Source organism: Hemicordylus capensis, chromosome 11 (assembly GCF_027244095.1).
Source record: "Hemicordylus capensis ecotype Gifberg chromosome 11, rHemCap1.1.pri, whole genome shotgun sequence".
NCBI lineage: Eukaryota > Metazoa > Chordata > Lepidosauria > Squamata > Cordylidae > Hemicordylus > Hemicordylus capensis.
Window position 1 is genome coordinate 26,402,237 of NC_069667.1, and position 25,830 is coordinate 26,428,066.

The following is a 25,830-nucleotide window of genomic DNA, read 5'->3' on the forward strand; positions in this document are numbered from 1 at the left end:
CAACACCCATCATCCCCAACCATAGTGGCCAGTAGTCTGGGAGTTGTAGTCCTCCATCTGCAGGAGGGCCAAAGTTCATGAGGCCTGACACCTGCAAAAGAGGGAGCTTTGACTTCAAGGCCAAGGAAGAAGCAAACTTGAGGCCTGAGGCAGGAAGTGACTCCTTCTCCTGTGCTCAGGTGCATAAGAAGCTGACGACAGTGTGGGTGCAACCCGCCGGAGGCAGCCCCTAGGTTTCCTAGCCATGCCATTTGTGTCAGAGACGTCAGAAGCAGGGAGCATGGCCATGTGGAAACTGGGCCCCATAGCCCCATGCGCAAAGAGCTCCAGCACTGGGTTACCAGCCTGGCTGGGAACACATCTCTCTGCCTTTCAAGGATGGCAGGTAACATCACTATGGATGTCAGACACAGGGGGCATGGCTAGGTTGGATGGGGCAGGTCCACTGGGAAGTGGTGGTCGGGTTCTCCACTCCTGCCTGTGCTCTATAGGCCCAATCCAAAATGCTACCCTCATCAATTACATCCCTCCCACTTACTATCAAATTGCGCAAGGAGCCATTTTGAACAATGGTATAATCTCAAGGCAATCCTGTTTTGGATGGGAAATGGATTAACCATTTGTTTTTGAGTGTTGAATTCACCAATAAACCATTACCAGCTTTCATTAAGTGTGGGTTGTGTGTCCGTGTGGGCACGCATGCACACACGTGCATTGTTCAAATGTGAAATGAAGAACCTTAAAAATTAGTATTGAGAGCAGTTATGTTGATCTGGACTGAGCAGCAAAGGATAATATGAACCAATTAAATTGTAGTGATGTTCCATTTTAGCATGCCTACTGCTCAACAGATTTTAAGGTCACTGATTTAAAAGCTCCTTGGATGATAGACAAGCCATCCCAGTTAATTTGAAGTGAAAGCGGGAGTGTTCTTCATAATCATTTAAAGCTTCTGCTGGAGGCGGTTACGGGCGATTTAACCAGTCATATAGAAGAAAAAATATAAGCTGAACCCTCATAAGCTATAGAACTCCTGATAGCTTTCAGTAACTAACAGCCAAACTATACATGCAGCAAAATCACATGATACTGAATGCAGATTTTCTCCTGCCATCGGGTGGTACCATTCAGATGGTACCACCCGAAATTCCCACACAGAGAAAATGGAACATACCAAGAAGAATGCTAGTTTACTTCTCCCTTATGCTTGTTTTCTTTTTTTTCTTTTCTTTTTACCAGTGTGGGGGGCACATTAAAATGCAATACAAACAAACATACATACACACACATACACACAGAGAGCAGTGTGAATGGTACAGACCAGAACAAGCAGTATCATAAGATTTCACTGTATGTGAAAATCATCTGCAGGTAATTACACTCAGCAATGCTGATCATCAAAGGGTTTGCCATTTTCACAGTCTCAGGATTGTTGGAAGTAATTCTACCACTAGCAACTTGTCATAGTTACCTGTCAATAAAAAGAGTCATTTTTTTGCTTTGTTTCCTATGATGCTTAAGTGATACATTCTTTTTGCAGTTCAGTGGCACTTTCTAGTTACAGATTTCATAGTCTGGGGCTTTTGTGTGTTGGGTGGATAGAAATTCATCTCCTTTATCGTACCAATGACTGAGGCGGGTAGTTAGCAAGCAAGCTTTATTAAGCTATTGTATTTCTTTCTTTTCCCTCTTCCTGTGGCACAGAATTTTCTATTATGCTTTGAATAAGTGTCATCTTCAAGCATGTTAATAATTTGTTAACATTTGCAATAGCAATAAATGCAAGAGCAGGAATTCTTCTAAGTAGGTAAGCAAGAACAGAGTTCAAGATTGCTGATAGTGCTGTTTAGCACTGCATTGATGCTAAAATCCTACTTCAGCCAACCTCCAGAACAATGTGGGGACATTAAATGAGTGGAGAGGGGTGATTTTTGTTGATCTTCCCTTGCCTCCTGAAAAATATGTCCCTGAGAGTCACACAGCCCTCAAGGACATACTTGCAGGAGGCACAGTGGACCTCTTGTCACCCAGAGTAAGTTATGACTAAGACCCAGAGGCACTCTTACCCCTGGACCTTGGAGCCCCTGTCCATGGACTCCAAGGTCCAGGGAGAACTCTAAAGGTCTGGGGGGGGCTCCTGCCACCACCCCACACTTGCCACTGACCTGTGGCACCAAATCACAGCACTGAAAACTTCAGTAATTCTAGCTGCCATGTCTGTGGCTGGGGTATGGGGGGTGAGCCGAGCAGGCCTCCCCCCCACACGTGGTGGTGGCAGCAGCAGACAGAGTGGGAGCAGCTGCTGGGCCTGACCGTTCAAGGGCCCAGTGGCCCTTGAGCATGCCTGCGCAGTTAGAATAGAATGTCTCACCCGATGTCGGCTCACCCGATTCCAGGCACCAAAATTACCTAGGTGTGCCTAACTACTAACAATAACTAGTAGGTTATTGGGAGGGAACATGTAACCTGGATGCTTTTCCCAGAGTGGCTCCAACCCCTGAGGGGAATCTCTTGCAGTGCTCACACTTCTAGTCTCCCATTCATATGCAACCAGGGTAGACCCTGCTTAGCTTAGGGGACAAGTCAGGCTTGCTACCACCAGACCAGCTCTCATCTCCATAGAGCCTTCCTAGGGAAGGGGTGCTGTCAGCTCCCTCTGGCTGGACAGCAGCTACAAGAACTGTCAGTCTGCGTCAGGAAGTTGCTGGAAGAACATTCTTGTAGTGCTGGACTACCCAGGAATCCTGCTTGCCTCTAGCTGAAGTGCAGACTCCCCTGAGCTTAAGGCTGCACAGGGTCCGCAGTACCCCAGCATCCCTTCTTCAGTGGAGATCCTGGTTCCGCCCACAACTGGGTGAATGGAGACACCCTTAATTTTTGCAGCTGTGAGCTCTTAATTGGTTGTCCTTGATATTAGGCTCTTTTGGTCAAAGACCGTAACTAAAGTATGTATGTATGTATGTATGAATGATATTAGGCAAATCTCCTCCTCCTCCTCCTCCTCCTCCTCCTCCTACTACTACTACTACTGTGGTAGTAGTAGGGATGCTGTGCTGGAGGTGGATAGGGCCAGTTGCTCCCCCCACTCCCACTCCCACCCCCGATAAATATAAGAGAATCACCACTTTGAAAGGTGCCTCTTTTGCTCAGTTAGCAGGTGTCTGTGTAGTCTACTTGCCCAAATGATAGCACAATCCATTATTCTATCTGATTTTGTTCCTCGGAGATGTGCACATCCATATATCCTGTTTAGTAGCCTAGTCTTTTCAGGAATACATCCTGTATGTCATATTCTCATGCATTTGCAAATAATAATTCATTTCATAATTTGTTTACTGGGGGAAGACCTGACAGACAAATACCATTTTATATTCCAAGGATCATAAGATGGTCACCCGGGGTGTAATTGGTACAAGCACTAACCTTTTCTCTGCATGCTGTTTATTACAGTTTTCTTTGTTTGCAAACATCTGTACCTGGCAGCTCAGATCCTAGTCTATAATTCGCTTGTTTCAGCTGGCCTAGAAATTGAGAATATTCCTCACTAAAACATGCACAATGAATCTGTTCCCATCTTAATAATAATAGTAATATCATTATTACAACAGAGGATTAGAGCATACAATAAAAACACATAACACATTAAATCATAACAGACAAAACAGATGAAAAGAAAATACAAAATACAATACCAAGCAGCTTGAAAACTCATTTTAAAATTAGTTTAAAAATAAAATAAAATCTCAAAATCAGAAACTAAAAGGCTGGGGTGAACTTTACCTAGCATCTAAGGGAACAAATTGATGAAGCCAGGCAAACTTCACTGGGGAGGCTATTTCATAAATGGGGTGCAACCACCAAAAAGGCCATTTCCCTGGTAGCCACCCTGGTATTATAGAGAAAGATTTTCTTTCTCCTTTAAGCAACAATTTATTTATTTTTCCTGTACAGCCTGTTACACCTTTAAGGCTCAGAGTGGGAAACAAAGTATTAACAGCCCCTCTAATTTATTTATTTATTTTGTTGGAAATATTCCTGCCTTGCCTTTTGATCACAAGCTCCTGCAGGCAGATTACACCTTATCGGGCAAGGGAGTCACAAGAATAGAGAGCTTCAAGGAGAGGCAGGAGGCACTGAGCTGGCCCTAACACCAGAGAAGGTAAGATGTTGCCCCAGGAAAGGCTTGGTGTTTTCTGAGGGTTTATCTAGTTTGCTACCTAGTTGGGGTGGTTGGTGCCACCCTTCCCCTGGAGACATCTGTGATTTAAATGAGCCTTGCTCAACCAATGGTGGAGCCAGCCGAACAGCGGCCTGCCCAGTGGCCCCTCCAGTTACTCCTCATGCATGTAATGTCACATGCACAGGGGCGTGGCTTGGGCTCCACCCTGAGCGAGCTTTCCCCCTCTCATTTCAGGCAGCGTTTATTTCCCTTCTTCTCCCTCCAGCATAGGAGAGGAAGGGAAATAAACACTGTCAGGCAGCAAATGCTAATTTCTATTGGCTGTTATACATGGTTGCAATATCAGCAGCCCTTTTCATTGGTGGCCAGGGTTCTTTGTACCCGTCCACTCAATGGTGGCTCCGCCCCTATGCTCAACTTTCTTGATGCTGGGAGACTTCCAACTCGGTGGTTGGATCCTCATTCAGGGGATTCTTTTGAGTTGGAAAAAGAGGGCAGAGCTGTGGAGGGAGTGCTGGGCCGGTTCTCTGAGTCCTTCTGGTACAGAGGGTTCTGGCCAGGTGAGGGGCATCTGGGGTCTAGGCCATAGTAATGGCTTAGTTCTCCTTGGAAGAGTGTTGTGTGTGAAAGCTGACCCCAAATCCAGAGTTCTTGCATTTGGACAAGCTCCTCTGCAAGACTTACTTCAAGCTTTTTTGGAGACTTTCTTACGGCTTCCTGGAGTCTATATCCTACAGCCTGTAGTCTCCGTATTCACCATGTCTTCATACTATAGGGTACTCCCAATGCCTTGCACCTCACACTGTGAAAACGTTTCCACTTGCACAGGAGTTCATGGAACAACTTAAGTCATTTCCTCCATCCAGTCACAGAATACCAGCCTTAGTTGCTGGCCTCTGTTGTAGTGTTAGAAGAGTTAATTTTGCTTTGATGCATTTTTGAAGAGTGATGTGTTATCTGGGTGATTTTCCAGGCTGTGTCTTTTCTTTTTCTTCTCAGACTTTGCAGCAATGTCTGCCAAGAGACAGCTTTCTCCAATCCTCAATCAATTTTTAAAGGGCCATCAGGCTCTTTTTAACCATTTCCTTTTGTTCCATATTTGCCTTTCTTTAAAATGGTAAAAGTAGGGAGAGAAAAGTGGGGATAGGCATATTAACCTCATATCAGCTGGGGGGGGGAATCATTGGAACAGTCTCTCTTGTGTAGGGTTACATCATAAACTTCACATAGCATAACCTATTAAATATGAATGTGTCCTTCATAAATGTAATGGGGAGAGTGGATACTCTAATATTTTCAAATATAGATACCTTTTACTGCATTAATACATTCAATGATGGGTGGCAGCAAAGATATTGTAACCATGTATAACAGCCAATAGAAATTAGCTTAAATATATGTCTCTTGTAGAATAGATGCTGGATGGGAAAATTCTGTGTACACTGACAATACTAAATTATTTAATATAGTTGTACACCACCCCAAACTTCCATCTCTGGGCAGTTTACAGCAACATAGAAGAAATTAAAACAGAAATTAAAACCTTAAAACAATTAAAAATCGCAAGTCTAGTTGAAAAAGCTTGGGTGAATAAATGTGACTTTAGAGACTTCTTAAAAGTTGTCAGAGATGGGGAGGCTCTTATCTCAGCAGGGAGTGCATTCCAGAGTCTCGGGCCAGCAAAAGAGAAGGCCTGTCCCTGAGTAGCCACCAAACGAGCTGATGGCAACTAGAGACGAACCTCTCTGGATGATTTCAGTGGGCAGTGGGGCTCATAGTGAAGATGACATTCTCTTAAATACCCGGGGCCTAAGCTGTTTAGGACTTTATAGGTTATAACTTAGCACCTTGTATTTCCCCCCAGAAACTTATTTGGTAGCCAGTGTAGTTATTATAATATAGGAGTAATACGATGTCTCTGAGATTACCCAGAGACAACGTTTTTTTAAAAAATCATTAAATGAATGCACACAGTTGTTCTTGTTATGCATCATATTCATACTTTGTATTCTTAGTGAGTTTTCATAAGTCTGAAGACTACTTTTATCCAAATATTAATGATGCATAACAACTGTGGATAGAAGATTCCCTGAAACTGTACACGAACTACTTTAAGGGATGGGGGAGTGAGATATAAGTGCCAGAGTACTGGGGTTACTGTTGTTATTTTCCGTTTGAATGACTTAGATTCAATTTGACAAATAGCAATATAAATTAGAATAACAATAGGAATTGGACATACCTCCTCAATCACACACAGTTGGTTGGGATTCTTTTGTCCAAGTCCTTGGGGATAACAGCATAATGAGCTTATTTACCTCCCACATTTACCAGAGAGGTCAGGGTTGTCGTCACTGGCAATGCAATGAATGAAAGCTCACCTTTTGGCTGCTGGCATTCTGCATTCAACTGCAAGCCATATTCTGCTTGAGTTCAATTTCTAATGTTCCCTGACCCTCGCACCACTATAAATAATCAGAGATATTCATCAGGTGACAGCAGAGGCTGCAAAGAAAGATGGGATTTTCTTTACAAAGGAGAAAAATATAATACCCTCACATTAACTTGCATAACAGTAGCCTCATTCTGCAGAGAAGCTGCTGGATTTAAGGCAGGGTTTAAAGATTGCTTGCTCTGTTACAGCCTGCGGCACTGAGACCACCCAGGGCATTCCAATTTGAGAATTAATGATACTAACTGGGCCAAAAAAAGCTACCCAAACCACTCATAATTTGGGTATTACTCATGCTATTCTGGATAGGGGTCTCATTTTAAAATGCCCTCATTTCTTCTCTGCATATGCACATTTCTGTGTGTGTGTATATGCATGCATGTGCATATACTTGGCAACATTGCAGAGGTTTTACTACATTCCTGACCTGCATATACTACATTCCCTTTCCCAGAAACCACGGTCAGTTGCAAGGCATGGAAGTACTAGTGGAGAACCACACCACTGAGTGCCAAGTAAGTCTCAAGACACCAAGTAAATCCACAAATGCTTGCATTTGCTGTTGATTTTTCTGTATTCGAGTTTGGGCTTATTTGGGGGCTTACTTTTATTTTTATGGTTAATTTTATTTTACTGTGAGTAGTGGCCAGCATCCTGCATAGTGGAACATCAACATTTGAGCTGCTTCACCCTGGTGCAATGCAACTGTAAGGTGTTGTGCACCTTGGAGCTGGTCTTGTGGTGAAGTTGTGCCCTTGAGTCAGTGTCGACTCCTGGCAACCACAGAGCCCTATGGTTGTCTTTGGTAGAATACAGGAGTGGTTTACCATTGCCATCTCCCATGCAGTCGGAGATGATGACTTTCAGCATCTTCCTATATCCCTGCTGCCCAATATAGGTGTTCCCCATAGTCTGGGAAAAATACCTTGGGAATTCGAACCAGTAACCATAGCAAACATGAATTGTCCCCTTTGCTAAGCATGGTCTGCCCTGGTTGCATATGAATATGAGCACTAAGATATTCCCCTTAGGGGATGGGGCCGCTCTGGGAAGAGCACCTACACATGCTTGCATGCAGAAGGTTCCCAGTTCCCTCCCTGGCAGCATCTCCAGACAGGGATGAGAGAGACTCCTGCCTTTAACCTTGGAGAAGCCGCTGCCAGTCTGTGTAGACAATGCTGAGCTAGATGGACCGATGGTCTAACTCAGTATATGGCAGCCTCCTATGTTTCTATGCAAGCAGTCAGTTGCACAGCAACATAAAACTGTGTCTGCCCAGTTGTGCAGCGCTATTTTGATTGGAAACCATGGAAGTTGTGCTGAGCAACTGCACGGATGCTGTTTTTAGTTGTTGCACAATGGACCTCTCACACAACACCACAGGGCTGCTTTCCACATGCGTAGCAGTGCTGGCGGGTCCCAAATGGTAGTATGCCACTGAGTGGAAAGTCAGCCTTTTATTTTTTTTTAATGCATCTATTGTAAATCTCCCGGGGCAGTTTTAGTAGGAAAGGCAGGAACTGTGTTAAAATCCCATGAACATCAATTGGAGGCTTTCAATAAATATAGATGATTTAACCGACAGGACTTGTCTGCATTGTCTACTCTGAATGTGGCTTCCTGGTCATCCCTCACCAAACGCAAGGATTTCATTCCTACAAAACCTCGCCATTTGCAAATTAGCAGTTGGGAAGGCATTAAGGTTTGTGGGAAACAGGGTTATGTGAACCATGACCTCAAAAAGACCTAAAGATAAAGGAAAAAACACACAAAAATGGTTAAAAAAAAATCCTATAATATTGCCAAGAGTCACCGAGATGAATGAGCAGATCGAACCTCGTGAATTTTTGTCAAACCCCGCCACCACCACCACCACCACTTGCAGACCACTGAAAGGCATTTTAAATTGGCAAGGTCCGCAAGGGTCACCAAAAGGAATGAGCAGATCAAACCTCTGAACTCCCCCAAATTGCTGAAACATCCCCCAAATCCCCCTAACTCTTAAAAAAACCAGAACCCCTCACCAACCACAGATACTCGGGTCATGGTTTATAAGTCCTGTGACAATTTTCCATTTGCATATACTCAAATTGCGGTTTACGAGGGATGCCTGTATTCTTATCAGCTTACAAAATAGTTTAAGTATTTAGGTCATTTGAGGAGATTTTCATTAGGAAAAGCTTTTACTCTACTCAGATTTCAGCAAAATGTACTCAGCTGTATTTGATGGGAGATACACGAATATTTGTCACGCTGTTGTGTAGAGGGCAATAGAGGACAACCCGTATTGTTTGTTATTTTGGAGTTCTGTATTAGAAAATGTGTGGTCTCTTGCCTTGTAACTTAAAGAACAAGAACACTGATCCACTCTGCAGTAGATTTGAATTTTTGTTCTCAAGTAATGGGGGAACAGCATGACCCCAGAGAGGCTTCCTCTGTTCTGGCATTAGCAACATGATACCAGGTTAATTTTTGTACCTATGTGGCAGACCAGTGGACTTCACTGTAAGGCCTGGCGGCCAGTGCCAATTTTCACCAACCCTCAGTGTGGCTTCCTGACTAATTGAGAGCCAGCATAGCATAGTGGTTAGAGTGTTGGACTAGGACCGGGAAGACCCAACTTCAAATCCCCATTCAGCCATGAAACTCACTGGGTGACTCTGAGCTAGTCATGCATCTCTCGGCCTAACCTTCCTCAGAGGGTAGTTGTGAGGATAAAAAATAACCATGCACACTGCTCTGAGCTACTCGGAGGAAGAGCGGGATATAAATGTACAGAAATAAATAAACCAAAAAAAATCATTGTTTTTTGGGCCCGTGTGAATCTTCAGCCAAGGCTGAATACTCCACACAGCCCTCTAACACCATGTGGAGACGACCATTCTCACTGTGCAGTGTTGTGCTTTGCCCTGCATTTGAAGGGGGGGGCTCCTTTAAGGGAAACAGAGCCCGCTTGCACAAAGTGCTGGGAAGTTTAGCCCTTCCCAGCAAGTTCCTCCTTGAGCTCTTAAGAGAGATCTCTGTCTCTCTGAAAGGGCTCTCCCAGCACTGAGAAGAGCATAGTACGATGCAGAAGTCAGGACCCTGGGGAATGGCTCTCACGGTGATCTTTTTTTGCCAAAGTGGCCCCCACTTGAAAAATAGTGTTTACTATGGAAAGCTGTTACCTGACGGGCTCAAATTATAGTTCTGGAGTCTCATGTGAAGGCTACACTGGAATTTTGTAATGTGTATTTGTGCCTCAGTGTGTTTTTTTCTGTGTGTGGTTTATGGCTGAGACTGAACTTAAATCATAGGTAGGTTCTAGCCTATTAACCTCATAAAAGCAGGAGGTTGTATCAGATTGCCTGATGGGTCTTCCCAAACAGAAGTCTGGAGAGGGCTCCCTTTCTGGAATCATTCAGAGACGGTGGCTCCTATCTGTGTTTCAGAATGGATTTCAGCAAAAATCCACGGGGTTTTTTTTCCTCTTTAGAGAGTCCTTACATCTTTTTGGAAATAAATAGCCAAATTATATTAATTCCAAAGCAAGAGGACTCCTCCCAGCTATTGTTAATATTCATTGTTCATGCTTTGTTGGTTTTTGTTTGGGTATCTACAGTATATAGCTTTTAAGGAAAATAAAGTATAGCAAGCAAGATATGGGTGGCACAAAAATTGCTATGTATATTTTTCATCCATGTGTTTTTTTCTTATGTCCTCATTCTTTTCTACGCAACTGATGATTGGGACTTTTTTCAGATTTATTATTTTTAAGAATTGACATTGTTGCTTCAGTTAGTTTTGGGAGGTCAGGATGACAGAGAATCCACATTAATCTAATACCAATATGTCGATAAAATGATGTGATAAGTGTAGTGTAGCAACAATTTTGCCTTGATAAATGAAAAGTGCATTCATTTGGTCCATTCAGGAGAAAATGTATCAAAGATCCTGTAAATAGCAATGGAATTGATTTTGGTTTGCTATTGTAAAGCAGTTTCATCTTCCGTGTTGCCAGTTGACAGAAGTCTTGAAGACTCTGCCAAAAATATCAAAGTGAAGAATATCATTGACAGTAGGAGTTTCATTTTACCATTCATGTGTATGAAACGGTGGCTTTTCTCCCCACCCTTAAACACACATGTGTTGAGATTACTTCCATGCTACAGAGGAGTATGTCCCTGCATTGTGTTGGGCTGGATGCAGAGGGGCTTTTACCCCTGGACCTTGGGGGCCCTGGTCCATGGCCTCCAAGGTCCAGGGGAGGCCTCTTGCCGCCACCCTGCCCCGTTCCCGCCCTGCTGCTGCCCTGCTGCACCAAAAACTTCAATAATCCTAGCCGCCATATGCACGTCCAAGGGTGGGGTGGAGAGAGCCAAGCAGGCCTCCCCCCCACCATGGTGGTGGCGATGGGGAAAGCGGGAGCGGCCGCTGGGCCTGACCAGCATGGAGGCTGACATAGGAAGCTGCCATATGCCAAGTCAGACCATCTAGCTCAGTATTGTCTACCCAGACTGGCAGCGGCTTCTCCAAGGTGGCAGGCAGGAGTCTCTCTCTCAGCCCTATCTTGGAGATGCTGCCAGGGAGGGAACTTGGAACCCTTTACCTGCAAGCATGCTGATGTTCTTCCCCAGAGTGGTCCTATCCCCTAAGGGGAATTCCACACACTGCTTGCACATGACTCCCATTCAAATGCAAACCAGGGCAGACCCTGCGTAGTGAAGGGGGCAATTCATGCTTGCTGCCACAAGATGGGCTCTCCTCGTCTAGAGCAGTGTATCACTAGGGCAGCTTGCATCTGGCGGTGCGCAGTGCTCGTTCCTGTGCTGCTGCACTCTCCTTGAAGCTTTTGCAAATTGCAGAAGAGCACAATTACTTTCCAGAGCTTACTTACTCTCCAGAATGGTGCTGCTCAAGCAGAAACATGACACTGAGGGTTAAGCACCATGCTTCTGCTCAAACAGAGCAGTTTGAGAGCGTGGGCCAACTCCAGAAAGTATTTCTCCTATTGACCTAGAACAATGAACTTCCCAATTTTTCAAGTGGGGGCCACTTTGACATTTCCCCACTGCGCTGATCTGTTCTCAGTGCTGGGAGGGTCCTTTAAGAACTCTCTCTTAAGAGAATACTTCCCAGCACTCTGTGCATGGCTTCCAAGGTGGTGCAGGGACTTAAAGGAGGCCCCCACCAGTACTGGGCAGAACACAGCATTGCATGATAGGGATGGTCACCTCTGCATGGAGTGAGGGCAGCACTGTATTCAGTATTCAGGGGAATATTCAGCTTCGGCCAAAGCTTCACGCTGGCTCTAAGTCCGAATGCTAGACTTAGGGTTGATGGAGGCCACCTCTTACAACATAGCACATTGTCATGGAATATCATTAGAACACATCATGTTACCAGCTGGCAGCCTGCACACCAGCTCAACCTGACCCTGCCTTTCTTAAGTCATGACTGGATATATCGCAAGGATATTGTGATATGGATGACAATATTTTTATAAGTTTCATTTTGTGGCTTGTATGTTTTAAATTGCCTTATCTACGGCATGAAAACATCGTGTTCATCCACATCAGATATTGATATGAAAATGACTATATTGTAAGAGAGATTTACATTTTCTGGTTTAAAAAAAAAAGCAACATTTCCCCTATTGCACAAATATATTTATGTAGCCTCATAAATAACAAAGCACCACATTGTTATATATAAATCAACAAATGTGAGCTATAGAATCCTATTGGTGTGTTCGGTGCCAGATCATTTTACAACTACATATTATGCATTGTTCTGTTGAGTATGAAATACTGTACCACTTTTGATCCTTGTCTTCCAGTTTTCAAGCAGTGGCTTGCTAAACTCTGCAGAGACAGAAATTAATCCTTCAATTACGAGTGAAATGAATTCCATTACTGTTTGGCTCCAACGGCTTCTACGAAATGTAAATCCCATTTCAGCCAATATGTTGGGCTTTTGTTGTAAAATGGAACATGATGTCTGGTGGTGGAAAAGAGAAGCACATTTTCTTTCTCTTTCATGCTGTGCAGTGCCTACCTACTTGAGCCATGAGCCTGTCGAGGGATAGCACAACTCAGGGTTTTATTTCTGTTGGAGGAGAGAGCACTGGAGATTTATGCCATGTTAGTAATATTTCCTTCGGTTAGTACATGAGCTAGAGAGGCTGATCAGTACAGTATGAAGAGATGGATGCTTATTGTGATTTTTGACCCCCGAGATGGGGAAACTTCCAGCTTTCATTGTGTTATCATGCTTTTGTTGTCCTCACCATTGGGCCTACAGTGGCCAAATTTGCAGTTGTCTCTTTAAAAAAAATAAAAGGTATCAGACAATGTTTAGCAATATTGTCAGAGGAGTGGAAATGACAATTGGCAGGAATGTTCTCCAAAGATTACTCCATGGAGAGAGTATGACAACAATGTGCTCATTCTTGCCGATACCATGACCATAGCACGTACTGTAACCCTTTGCTCGGCGCAAAAATGACTGTGTTTTTACCCTAATGGTTTGGGGGTAGGGATAAAGAAAGGTTATAACCAGAGAAAACTGGAAGGGCAACAACACTATCACCTATTTCCCATCACTAGGGAGGCAGATGTTGCCAGAAATAACTAGGAGCATTTATCCCCTGAGATGGTACCAATGCCCAAAATGTGTGGACCTGGCGCAAAGCCAAATTTGCAAAATATGCAAGGTGAAGGCAAACAGCCAGTAGCACACCTAGGTCAGTTTGAAGCCAAGACCTGAAGGGCTTCGGAGCCCCTCCCCACTGCTGCGAGACCGCCCCTCCTTTAATTTTTTCTTTTAAAATAAAGCCTGCTGTCACCCCACTGCTGCTCCGCCGTGCAAATCTTTGCCATCTCCCCTGCCATCTGTGCAAGTGGGGCCGCCGACTGCCAGGCTGTCTGCCTATTCTGGCGCAGGGCATGGCAGAGGCGGTCCTGCTGAGCTCAGGTAGGCACCCTTGGAGCATGGGTGCGGGGAGGCCATTGCCATGCTCGCCTGGCGAGGGGTAGCTGAGTCTGCGCTTCGAGGCTGGCTGAAGGAAAGTACAGTCTTGCCCGCTCCCAGCCCCCTAAAGGAGCCAAGGAAAGCGGCTTAGGGATTCCAGCCCTCTTCCCCAGTGTCCCTCCCCTCCTCTCGGACCCTTCTGGCCCAAGCTGGTGCTGTCTGAGGCCTTGAGGAAGAGGGACAGACTGGAAGTGGCAGGCTGCAGGGGGAATTCTTGCCTGGCTTCCCAGACTGCAACCATGGGGGGTGCACAGTCAGTACAATGCAAAGGAGCAGCATGCACAGCATTCCTTTCAATGGCAAAGATCGGCGGGGCGGGTGTGTAGCAGGGGCAGGCACAGGGTGGTGGCCGGAATCAGACCTGACCAGGAATCAGAGCGGTTACTTGACATTAGAGCCCCAGTAAGAAAGCCTGAACTCCCAAGGAAGAGATGCCATCAAATTCTCCTCTTACCAAACCTCCCAAAGGGAACACATGGTTCCAGACTCTTCCCACGCCCCAAAGCATTTTTTTTTTAATATATGGTGACGTCAATGTTTTCTTTACATTCCATACATTTCCATAAAAACATGAATTTAAATGCATACTTTGCAACGTATTGTCACACCAGCTGTTTGGGTAGGAAATACATGAAAATATTTGAAAAATATGTTTGAAAACCTGTAAATATTTCTTCAGTGATGGGGGCAAATCTGGGTTTTTTTTTAGCAGAGGATAGCGAATGGAAATCAAAGGAAACTGTGTAAAATTAAGATGAAATGGAAACAGAGAGAGCTATCCATACCTACCATCAGACACCTTCAGTTTTCTATCTGTGTTCATTTATTTTCCTCCCCGCCCTTCCCCTTACACACACACACACACACACACACACACACACACACACACACCATCAGCCCCATTCCCTTTGCAGATGGGCTCTGGGATGTGTTGCCATCCCCAAACTCTGATTATGTGCACCATTACGAAACTTCCAGAAAGATATCTGTGCCTAGAGATAATCTCCTTATCAATTAACTCATAATGAAACATCTACTATTAAGGAGCATTAGCATCCTTGCGTCAAATCTCAGGTCCTGATTAGCCATAGCTTTAAGGCAAGCTCAAAATAATATGTTTGGATTGCCTTAACAATCAAGTTTTCTTCTTCTTTACAGATTTACTGAGGTAAATTGCACAACTTCATATTTAGTAGTACAACTCTTCCCATTATAAAGTTGAAATAATATAGACATTTGCTTAATATTAATGATGCTTTGGATAATCTGCGATTTGATATCTTTCCCTATCATTGATATCTTTCAAGTTTGTAGACAAAACTTGCAACCAAGAGACAAAGTTTTGTACACAGATTTTTTAAAAAATGTATCCTTAGACAGTTTTCCCTTGAGGTAGCTGACCTCAAGATATCTTGCATGTTGCTTTTATCTGGGGCGGGTGGTGGATTTTCTTCTTCTTCTAAAGGGTGTTTGTCAACATGTTGAGGTGCTAATGTTGTGGTATAATTTGCACTCTGGTAAGCAAAGCACACTTTCCAGCTCCTTAGGACTCATCCCTGTGACAGAGCTTGCAAGACAATCTTTATGCTTCTATGATTTCTGACATGTTATGGAAACATGCCACACTTACCAGGGCTTAAGGGAGACATGCAGACATCTCAGATGGAAGCAAACAATATATGGGAGGTTTTTCTGTTAAGTGCCTTGATCCCAGATGTGTTGGTTGCTTTTCAAAGTGTTTCTGATCAATCCTGAGGCTATCTGAGACTTTCCAAGCCCTCTTGAGGATCGGTGCTCTCCTTTGGATGATGTCACCAACATTTAGGCTCTCTTTTCTCTCTGCTTTTCATATCGGCTCACCAAGAAATCTGTATCCTCTTATTTCCTCTTGAGTTACCAAAGTAACATTCTGACCAGTGATTACCAAAGGGAGGAGGGAACGATACCCTCTTTCCCCTTTTTCTTTCTTTCTCACTCTCCAAAGGCTCCAGATGTGAGGAGACCCTTGGCAAACTGCCTTCCATGGGAACCTTCCTACGTGGATGGGCAATGAAAAGCCACTCGAGCGAGATGGGGACACCGAGGCATTCTTGGGCACTAGCAGTGAATTGCCCAGTGATGCTGGCTCTTGATGCTGGTGCTGTCCATATCCCCCTGCCATAGCCAGATTGCAGCCTAGAGCTTAGGTTTGTTGCTGGCAGCCAGCTTCAAAGAGGATTTTACAGCACAGCAGTAGAAAGTCTTTAGAACAGGGGTAGGTAACCTAGGCTCTCCAGCTGTTGATGAACATCAACTCCCACCATTCGCAGTCACAGCTTGTTGTGTAATGGGAGCCGTAGTTCAACAACAGCTGGACGGTCTAGGTTGCCTACCCTTGCTTTAGCGAGTGCCTACCCCACTCTTCACTCCTGAACTTCCTCCTCCTCGGCCTTTGAGGCCTGAACATCAATACAAGGCTCCTATTCCTGATTAAGAGGACTCATTTTAGGGGCTGGGGAGCTGCTGGGACATGTTGTTGCAGGTTCCATTCCCCGCTAATGTTCAAAGTGCTTTCAAGTGCTTATACGTGGTTTCTTGAGAGTTCAGATTTGCTTCTGAATGCCTGGCATGGAAGACATTTTCTTAATCAAATATTTAATGACTCTGCATCTCACTGGGCAGCACTGGAAAATAGTAATCATTGTGAAGAAGACCCTTATCTTCTCTGAGGTCCTTCAGGCAATCAAACATTCAAGCGAAAATCAGAACACCGCATTTTGAGGTCAGAACTCAATTTGTTTTAAATCAAACGCACACACGCGCACACACACACACACACACATCTCTATATATAGGACTCACCATGTTGCTCACTAGGGCAAATGGAGTCCCACAGACACATGAGGGACTTTGGTGTCTGATGATGGCAAATTGCCTGTTGTTCATGCAGAGACCCGTCACTGGATTGCAAGCACCACCCAATAATAATCATAACTGTCAGACATCGGCCAGGTTCAGATGCAACACCAAACCATGATTTAGCATTACCCAGCATGCACCTCAGGCTCACACCCCACCCCCACCCTACTTCCCTTTTTGTGCAAGAAGGGTAAATTTGAAGCTTTCATTCAGGCTTTTAAAAAAATCTCAATTTGTCGTTGCATCCAGACACGGCAAATTCTGGTTTATTTTAACCACCATTTGTGAACATAGGAAACTGCCATATACTGAGTCAGACTATTGGTCTATCTAGCTCAGTATTGTCTTCACAGACTGGCAGCGGCTTCTCCAAGGTTGCAGGCAGGAATCTCTCTCAGGAGTCTTGGAGATGCTGCCAAGGAGGGAACTTGGAACCTTCTGCTCTTCCCAGAGCGGCTCCATCCCCTGAGGGGAATCTCTTGCAGTGCTCACACATCAAGTCTCCCTTTTGTATGCAACCAGGGTGGACCCTGCTTAGCTAAGGGGACAAGTCATGCTTGCTACCACAGGACCGGCTCTCCTCTCCAGGTTATCCAAACCAGGATATCCAGCCAGGATAAGATCCTAGATTGGCCTGCACGCATCTCCCCCTTAATCATTAGGGATGTGCACAAACCGATTCAGCACCTCCTTAGGGAGGCACATGCATGCCAGCCAGCATGCGTGCTGACACTGCACAAAGGCTGCAGGGAATAGTGCTGCAGCCTCATACCACCTTTGGCAGAACAAGCGTCACACCCAGAAAAGTGGCAGGGTGTCAGCAGAGCAGGTAAGGAACTGCTTACCTGCTTCTTAATGGAATTTCTCCCCACCCTGCCCATTTGGGCACATCCTTATTAATCATGTGGGGTGTGGAGCATGTGAAGAGGAGATGTTTGGATGAATCATGTCCCCACATACTTGAGGAACCAACTCCACCTCGTGGAGGTGGGTGGACCAGCAAATGTGTGCACTTATTACTTGAAGTGGCCTGCTTGGACAAAGCATCATCCGAACCAACCCTTATTGTTTAGTGTAGTGAATACTCAAATGCTCTACCACGGAGCCTCAACCCCAACTGGGTGCCTGAAGTAACCACATCAGTCTCCCAATCCACATAATAACTGCCTATACAATGGACCACACTTATTCGGGAAGCATCACCTCCTAAGTGGCGTCTGCACTGCTCTGGTAATGCATGAATTGACCTACATTGTTTGCGTGAAGTCTTAAATCTCTGTCAGCGCTGCTGTTGCTTGTGCAGTACTGTGGCTCAGTCCAATCATAGAAATGCAGCATGTAAGAAGCATTATTTCTGAAGCTGGGAATTTGGGATACTTGCCTCTGAACACTTCCAAGATGCTTGATCCTGGTTTTTATCCCTCACTTTCCACACTGAGCTCTCTCTCTCTCTCTCTCTCTCTCTCTCTCTCTCTCTCTCTCTCTCACACACACACACACACACACACACACGTGTATGTGTGTGTGCACTAATTGGATTGGTTTCCAGTTAGCACTCCATATGGGGAGCAAAATGGCTTATCACATGGACAGCTTTTGTTCCTCAATAGGAGATGAGTGAGTCACTGCATAGCCAGTGGCTCCTGGGAGAAATGGGAGCTTCTGTGTAAAAATATAATCTGACAAAAGAGATTTGAAATAAATTCCATCAACAATAACAACAACAACAAATTATGCCACCATGTAGGTGTTAGCTCTATTTATAGTCTTGGATACAGCAAACATTCTGCACCATTGCTGGGTGATCGGAATGTTACATCTACATACTGCAAAAATTCTTCTTAGAGCAACTAAGTGGGGACCCAAACAGGTCATTTTCTTCCCCTGCTTGTGGTTGCACTGGAGATTAAATTTTATATGCATGTAGGAAAGTGCTTCCGGCCATGTAAAAAAATGAAAGCGTAATTGCTAAATAGAAATAGGTACTGCAGTGGTGAGGGCAACATTACTACTCTCTTATTACTACTCTGTAACCTAAGCCTTGTGATTACACCTGCAAGCATTTAGAGAGGAGGAGAATGGGACGCCGGGGAATCCACCTGGCCAGCAACTTCGCTCGTGTTACAAGTATTGTTGAGGCTCTAATTTAATTAGAAGCCACTGTGAGATTAAATGACACCAGGAACAGCTTGCTGTACTGTGCTTTCCAAAAGGAAATGGCAGAGAAGCCCTGTTATGAAAAATAAGTGCTGCTTTAAAGCACGTGAGGATGTCTTTCACCTGTTCTGGTTGTTTCTTTGCCCAAAAACGGAGTCCGTAAACACAGGCTGCAATTGCTACCAACCAGAGTCTTCACATATTTTAATGCTCTCCCCCCCCCCACTCTGACCTCTCATTTCCCTTCTCCTTGACTGCCAGGATGTTCCCATCTCTCATATTAGAGACTGGGGTTTGATGCCGTGGTGAAGAGCATCTCTTCGTGGATTTTTTATCGCTGGAGCAGGAAGAGAACTGGTTATTACAGAAGCGAAGAGTGGGAGCCAGCAAGCTCCTGGTACAAATATCCTTGCAGCCGTAAACTCGCTAAGTGGTCTTGTTATTATATATATATTTTTTGTCTTAGACAAGCTGCTTTTTTCTCAGCAACAGATCCCGATTAGCAATTCTGGGTTAAGAATCATGACCTAGCTGTCAGAGCCGTTGTAAGGCTCATTGAAATAATGGCCTGATGCAGAAGTTACAGGGAGCCATGGTTTCATGTTGGTCCCATGTGTTGTTCATGAGCCTTGGTCTCTTTCCCCTTCATATTAATCCACATGCATGTGTAGGGGTGATGTGTGAGTCTTAAGCATGCCAATGTCACGTGAAACCAGAAATCAACTATAATTCCATATGACATCTGAACAGGGCCATTATGTATATATGTGAAACACTTTGAGCAATGCACAGGGGTGTAGCTAGGGGAGAGGGGGCCCATGTTGGTCCCTCTCCCCAGTGGCCCCTCATAATGAAGAAAATAGGGAGGGGTAGAGCTGGGGGGGCCCTCAGGAGCTGCGGGGCAGTGTTCCCTATAAGAGAGATTCCCAGATGTTGTTGACTACAACTCCCAGAATCCCCAGCTGCAATGGCTTTTGCTTGGCAATTATGGGAGTTGTAGTCAACAACATCTGGGAATCCCTATTAGAGGGAACACTGCGGGGGGGGCATGTCCTTTGAACCCATCTGCTCAATTATAGCTACACCCCGGCAATGTGAAGTACTTCCAGTCGATCTGTCTGATGTTAGGGATGGGGCTGTAGCTCAGTGGAAGAACATCTGCTTTGCACACAGAAGGTCCCACTTGCTTTTCCTGAAATCGTGGAGAGCTGCTGCCCGTCAGCGGAGAGAATGCTGAGCTAGATTGACCAAGGGGGTCTGACTCCGTCTCTGTGTGCTCCCAGTATTCGGTTGTGTGGCAGCAAGGTAGGAGGAAAACCTGGGTAAAAGTGACTGTGTGGAAGCAAGGAAGGAGAAGCTATCCAGGAGCTATGAATAGGAACACAGAAAGCTTCAGGCAATCTTGCATTTGCATTTCAGCCCTGATATTTCAACTATCTCGACCACATAATTACCTAGTTTTCTAGATGTAGACTGATCATGGGCATGAAAGTATATAGCAAATGGTAGGTCTTGCATTGGGAATCTGATAAAAGAAGCACCCAAGCAAGACAAAATGGAATGCATGCGTCTGGAGGACAGGGCAACATACGTCCCAAACAAGGAATCCTGCAGCCAGTGAAATGTGCTGAACAAAATGCAAAGATAAATGCCCCCAGATAGCTCCTTATAAAAACATGACTAACACAGGGCTTACACAGGACAACTGGGATCAACAATATCGCGTACATGGTGGTTGCTGCCACTACCATTTAGATGCTTAACCTGCTGAATAGACTGACAAATTGCAGATAGGATTTTTTTTTAAGCCTTGATGGAATTATCCTGCATATTTCCCTTAATGCGCCTTTAGGTAATCATTGCATAACTCACTTTTAAACTGAATTAAACATAAAATCTCCTCTGTAAAAAGAAAAATAGTCTTAGATGGAAAAACGGGGAGGAAGCTTATAAGAAAGAAGTCAGTCAACCCCTCTCTCCCCTCTTCACCTTAAATTGCACTCCAGTCCAGATCTCAGAGATTTACAGGTGGGTTTTTCATTTCATGGAGGCCTCGTATCACCTGAAGCTGGTGGCTGAAATTATAAATTGCAAGATGGCTTCTCTTAGAAGGGTGGACACAAAAGCAGAATCGACTGGCCCCAGAATTCTGCCTCATTCATGAAGAAAGCCAGCGTGGTAAGAGTGCTGGACTTGGACCGGAGAGACTCAAGTTCAAATGCCCGTTCATCCATGAAACTCACTGGGTAACTCTGGGCCAGTCACTTACCTTTCATCCTAACCTACCTCACAGGGTTGTTGTGAGGATAAACTTAACCTACACCACTCTAGACTCTTTGCGGAAAGAGTGAAATATAAATGACACTCGGTGAAATAAAACCACATTTTATGGAACACAGTTGGACATGATTTCAGTTGATACAAATGAAGTCATTTCTATCTTCTTCCTATACCTTATCTATGACTCGTAGAGATTTGACCAATTTTGAGAAGTTGGTGATAGAAAGCACCTATGAAATAAAATGATTAATATCTGTGTTGTATTTGATTCTGTTAAAACATGCATTAAAACCATTGACCAGATTAAAACTTGTCTAGGAGACAGATTTGTTAAGAACTTTTCATGATGGAGAATGGAGAAAAATCTGAACTAGTAAATCTTTAAATCTGAACTAGTAAATCTTTATATTCAGTCTCTACTCAAACTAAGGAAAATTATATGAAAATAGTATACCAAAGATGGTATATGACTCTGGTGAGATTAGCGCATATGGGGGGGGGGGAGGGAAAAAAACCCCAAACCCAAAAAAACATGTTTGCTAAATGTTGGAACAATGATTGGGGAGAAGGGGACTTAATCCCATCTATGGTGGACTTGTCCAAGAGTTAGACATTTCTGGAAATTGGTTTTTATAGAGATGGCAAAAATCACAGACCAACAGATTCAGCCAGATCCCCTCTTGGCATTGTTAGGTATTTTTTTCAGGAGAACTAGAGACACAAAAATCTAAAGATTTATGTTGATAGCAGCTAGATTGATCGTACCCAAAAATTAGAAAGAGGGAGTGTTATCCCTAGGAGAATGGTATAACAAACTCTGGTATATTGCAACAGCCGAAAAACGGACTTATTCCTTAAATCTCCAAAAAGGTATAATTTCATCTCAAACTTTTATTACCGTTTGGCAGGATCTTTTATTATTATTATTATTATTGCATTATAAAATTATGGTAAGGAGGGGAAAACCCAATTCATCCAAGATTGGAAAGATGGATTTGTTTAAGAATGACCTCGACCTCACAGGGTGTTATGTTTCTAATGTTTTGTAGTCATAGGTTTGGGCTTGTTTTCCTTCTTTTTCTTCTTTTTAATGATGGTTTTTATAAATGTATTGTAATGGTGTCTGGTGATTTTAAATACATTTTTAAGAGGGTGGGGGAACTAAAAAAAATCAGTTAATAAATACATATACTTTAAAAAAGTCTTCTGCAGTATAAATGGTTCCATTTTCTTTTGCGCTTATGTTTGTTCTATGTTTGTTTTATGTTTGCTCTTTTAACCCCCTTTAAGAGGGTGGCCTCTTTGCGGGGTTTGCCACCGCACTGCCACTGGGAGTGGCATGGCTCCCATCCATTCTCTCTCTCCAGGCCTCCTCTTTAGAGGTCTGTTGCCAACTGCCTGTAACTCAAGAAGAGAGTTTCTACAGTGCAGCTAGCATGTTTGCAGTGATGGGACCACCACACGTTTCAAATATTTGGCTCCACATCTCATCTCCTGAGGCATCGGCTGAAGCCTGTGCTCAAATTAGGCCTATTGAGCTTTTGCCAGTCCACTCCAAGGCTCGGCTGGCAATATGACTGAACAGTGTGAAGTCCAGTCCATCTGCTAGACATTTCGGCCTCAAGTAAAACGACAGCCAGGCAGAAGTCATTTGACAATCTTTACAGGCAATTCTCTCTGTGTTAAATGTTCCCTGAGTTCTGCAAGAATGGTCTTCTTGACTGACTTAGAAAAGGGCCACAAACTTCATGAGTTTAAACAACAGACTCATCAACTGAAGCTTCACTGATTAAGCCAGTTGTAATCAAGGGAAATGTTTATCTGTGGGGCTGAAACTCCATTATTTATTTGTTTGTTTGTTACATTTATAATCTGCCTCATCCAGAGGCTCTGAACGGTGCACAACTAGTTTTTTTTTTAAATAAAAACAAACATCATTTAAAACACACTACTTAAAACATTATACAAACAATTTTAACACAATTTTAAACCAATTTAAAATATGCTAAAACAATTTAAAAACCTTGGAAGGCCAGTCCAACCAAGCAGACTTTAGGGCTCTCTTAAAGGCCAACAGCAAGCCTAAGCTGTGGATATTTGCTGGGAGTGCATTTCATAGGCCAGGAGCAGCTACAGAAAAGGCCCGGTTCCGAGTTGCCACCAGACGTACAGGTGGTGACTGGAGACGGACCTCTCCAGATGACCTCAACATGGGATGGGGATCATACAGAAGAAGGCACTCTCTAAGAAACTTCAGGGCACAGTTGTTTATTTCTAAGGTATTTTTGTTTGGGTATGTTGTTGTAGTATGGAATGAAACTAAGTTAAGGTCTTTCCCCTTTAGAGCGAGGAAAGGTAGTGATTCTGTATCAGTATGTAAGTTGGCTTGCATTCCCTTCAGTATCTTACCACTGGGACTGCTGCACATAGGAAGCAGACAATTGCTCAGTTACTTGAACCAGGAGGGGCTGTGCTCTGGTCACCCCTCAGTAGGTCATAGAACCCGTACATCACCCCCACCCCCATAGTATGCAAGCATGGGCCCCCCATGGGTGGTGGCAACACTTCCCTCTGACCAGCGGAGGCGCTCTTCGGGGCCAAAGTCCAAGGCCTCCACAGCCCCTGGGGGCCCCCAAACCCTCTTTGTCCCAGGTGGTGTAGACACCTGGCCGAGCATGATGATGCTTAATTTGTGGAGCCTCCAAAGGCCTTTCGGTCCAGGCTTTAATCTCTGCCTAGCAGACTATAGCTTTCTACCCAAGGCTGCTGCATTGTGGCATTATTGGGAAGAAAGCCCTTTGACAGTTAGAGAGGGTGAGGCAAGGAGAAGCAGCTGTGAGAGTTATATGCACAGAGAGAGGGAAGAGAAAATATAGTGGCCGCCTGGCTCTATCTCTTTCTTGTCTCACCATATGTAACTCATACAGCAGCTGCTCCACCACATCATGGTGGGCCTTGTGTGGATGCAGATCCTTGGACCTGTGCCTGATGTGGCTTACTGTGGCGCCAGCTCTGGGTGACCTGGCACTGGCAGACATTGAAGCTGTTCATATGTGCACCGAAAACTGGGCTAAGGAAGTTCAGTGTGTGTGTGTGTGTGTGTGTGTGTGTGTGTGTGTACTGCCAGGAGCTCCTGGTGATGTGATGGCAAGCCCACTTAGGGAGTCAACTGCTTAGTCTGGGTTTCAGGTGCCCCAAAAGCGGGCTAAATGCTTGTGTGTCAGTGCCGTGCAACCTCGCTCGGCACTGACACACACAAGAAGTCTCCCAACCAGCATCGGGAGGTTCCCCATAATGCACCACACACTCATGAAGTGCATTATGGATGCTCCGGGGGCTTCCCAGTCCCCAAACCTCCCTACTCCCTCCCTGCTACCAGCAGAAGCTGGCAATCATCTGGGTGGCCGAACCAGCCGGTCAGCAACATGGATGGGATCGTTTGCGGGAGAGGTAAGCCTTTTTCAGCTTTTTCCCCTCGCCCCGTCCAAGCCCATTCTCCAGTCGTGAGAATGGGCTCATTATTTATATGGCTGTGGTTTGAAATGCAGGACTCCTTTCTGAAATGGAACCTTGCATGAACTTTCCCTTTCATTGGAGCTGGAAATCTGATTTGGTCTTTACCATTTGTCATGGCTAAAATGCTCAGCAATCTGTTTAAGTACAGTAAAACTGGTGCTTATTAGCTTTGCAATCAGCAGGAGATGTTGTAGGGTGACTTGAATTATACATCAAGAGGAACTGAATATTTTTGCACCTGTGGAGGAATGTTATTAAAATTAATACTGCTCACCATGCAAACGTATCCTGCCATTATTATGGCACTTCATGCTTCAGGATGTATTGTTTTTCATTCTGACTTTACAACACGTTTTGACCTTCATTACAAGAATTTTTCTGCTTGAACAGAAAGAAAAAAAAACCTGTTCTGAGAGTTGAGGAGTTAGTTCATAATAAATGAGTCTTGAATTTAAGAAATGCAAGTCACATTGGCCAAAAAAAAAAAAAAAAGCCATACCAAAAAATCAGCACATGGGATGTTTTCTGGTAGCAAAATTCAAGGTTCTGCACCTTACATATTCCTCAACACATGGATTTCATTTGCTGATGACATCATAAGCCTATAGGCAGGCTTTTCTTTAACAGGAAGATTCGTCTAATTCAGTGCATTTCTTCGGTGGGAGTTACTTTATGATTAAATAAATACATGGAACACATGGTTTTGGAGTTGGTTGTTGGTATAGGACAGGGGTTCTCAAATGTGGGTCCCCAGATGTTGTTGAACTTCAGCACCCATAATCCCCAGCCACAAAGGCCATTGTGGCTGGGGATTATGGGAGTTGAAGTCTAACAACATCTGGAAACTAAAGTTGGAGAATCCCTGCTATAGGGTTTTCTGGAAAGTTCTATAAGATGATATTTGTAAGAGATTCTGACTGCTTATAATTTTGTTGTTGGAAAATCCAGGAGTGTGATCAGTTATGTGCCACATTCTTCCCTAACAGAATCTTGCACTAACAGAATAGTCCATGAGTGATGGTATTGACTGTTCATTGTGTTTTGCCTTATGTAACAGAAGTGATTATTCCATGTCAGATGTGTTGATCCTCCCCCCCCACCACAAGCATATGAAAAGCTCCCCACCCATCTTACTGAGCCCCCTCCAAACATAATTTTGTCACCCCACCAGAAGTCTTTCTTCTTTTCTCTCTCTCAACAACAATTAAAAAAAAAATAAAAAGTGGATAGTAGATAGTAGATACACTTAAACCTTTTCAACTCTCTGTACCCCATTCCCTGATGCTATTCTGATTATTGCATGTAAAAGTTACTTTCTGGTTACAACGGGGCCGGT

General features: G+C 44.2%; 1 protein-coding gene across 10 annotated transcripts in view; it reads left to right on the plus strand.

The window, feature by feature from the left end:
- The window catches only part of PCDH11X (protocadherin 11 X-linked), a 651,427-nt gene that overhangs the window by 532,457 nt on the left and 93,140 nt on the right, over positions 1-25,830 (plus strand). The window contains exon 7 of one of the 10 annotated variants that reach the window (XM_053273699.1): positions 7,087-7,133. The exons of the other annotated variants lie outside the window; for them this stretch is intronic. Coding sequence (XP_053129674.1) covers positions 7,087-7,121 — 35 coding nt within the window. The 3' untranslated portion in view covers positions 7,122-7,133. Of the gene's footprint in view, positions 1-7,086; positions 7,134-25,830 lie in introns of those variants that run through there. 10 annotated transcript variants of the gene reach the window in all.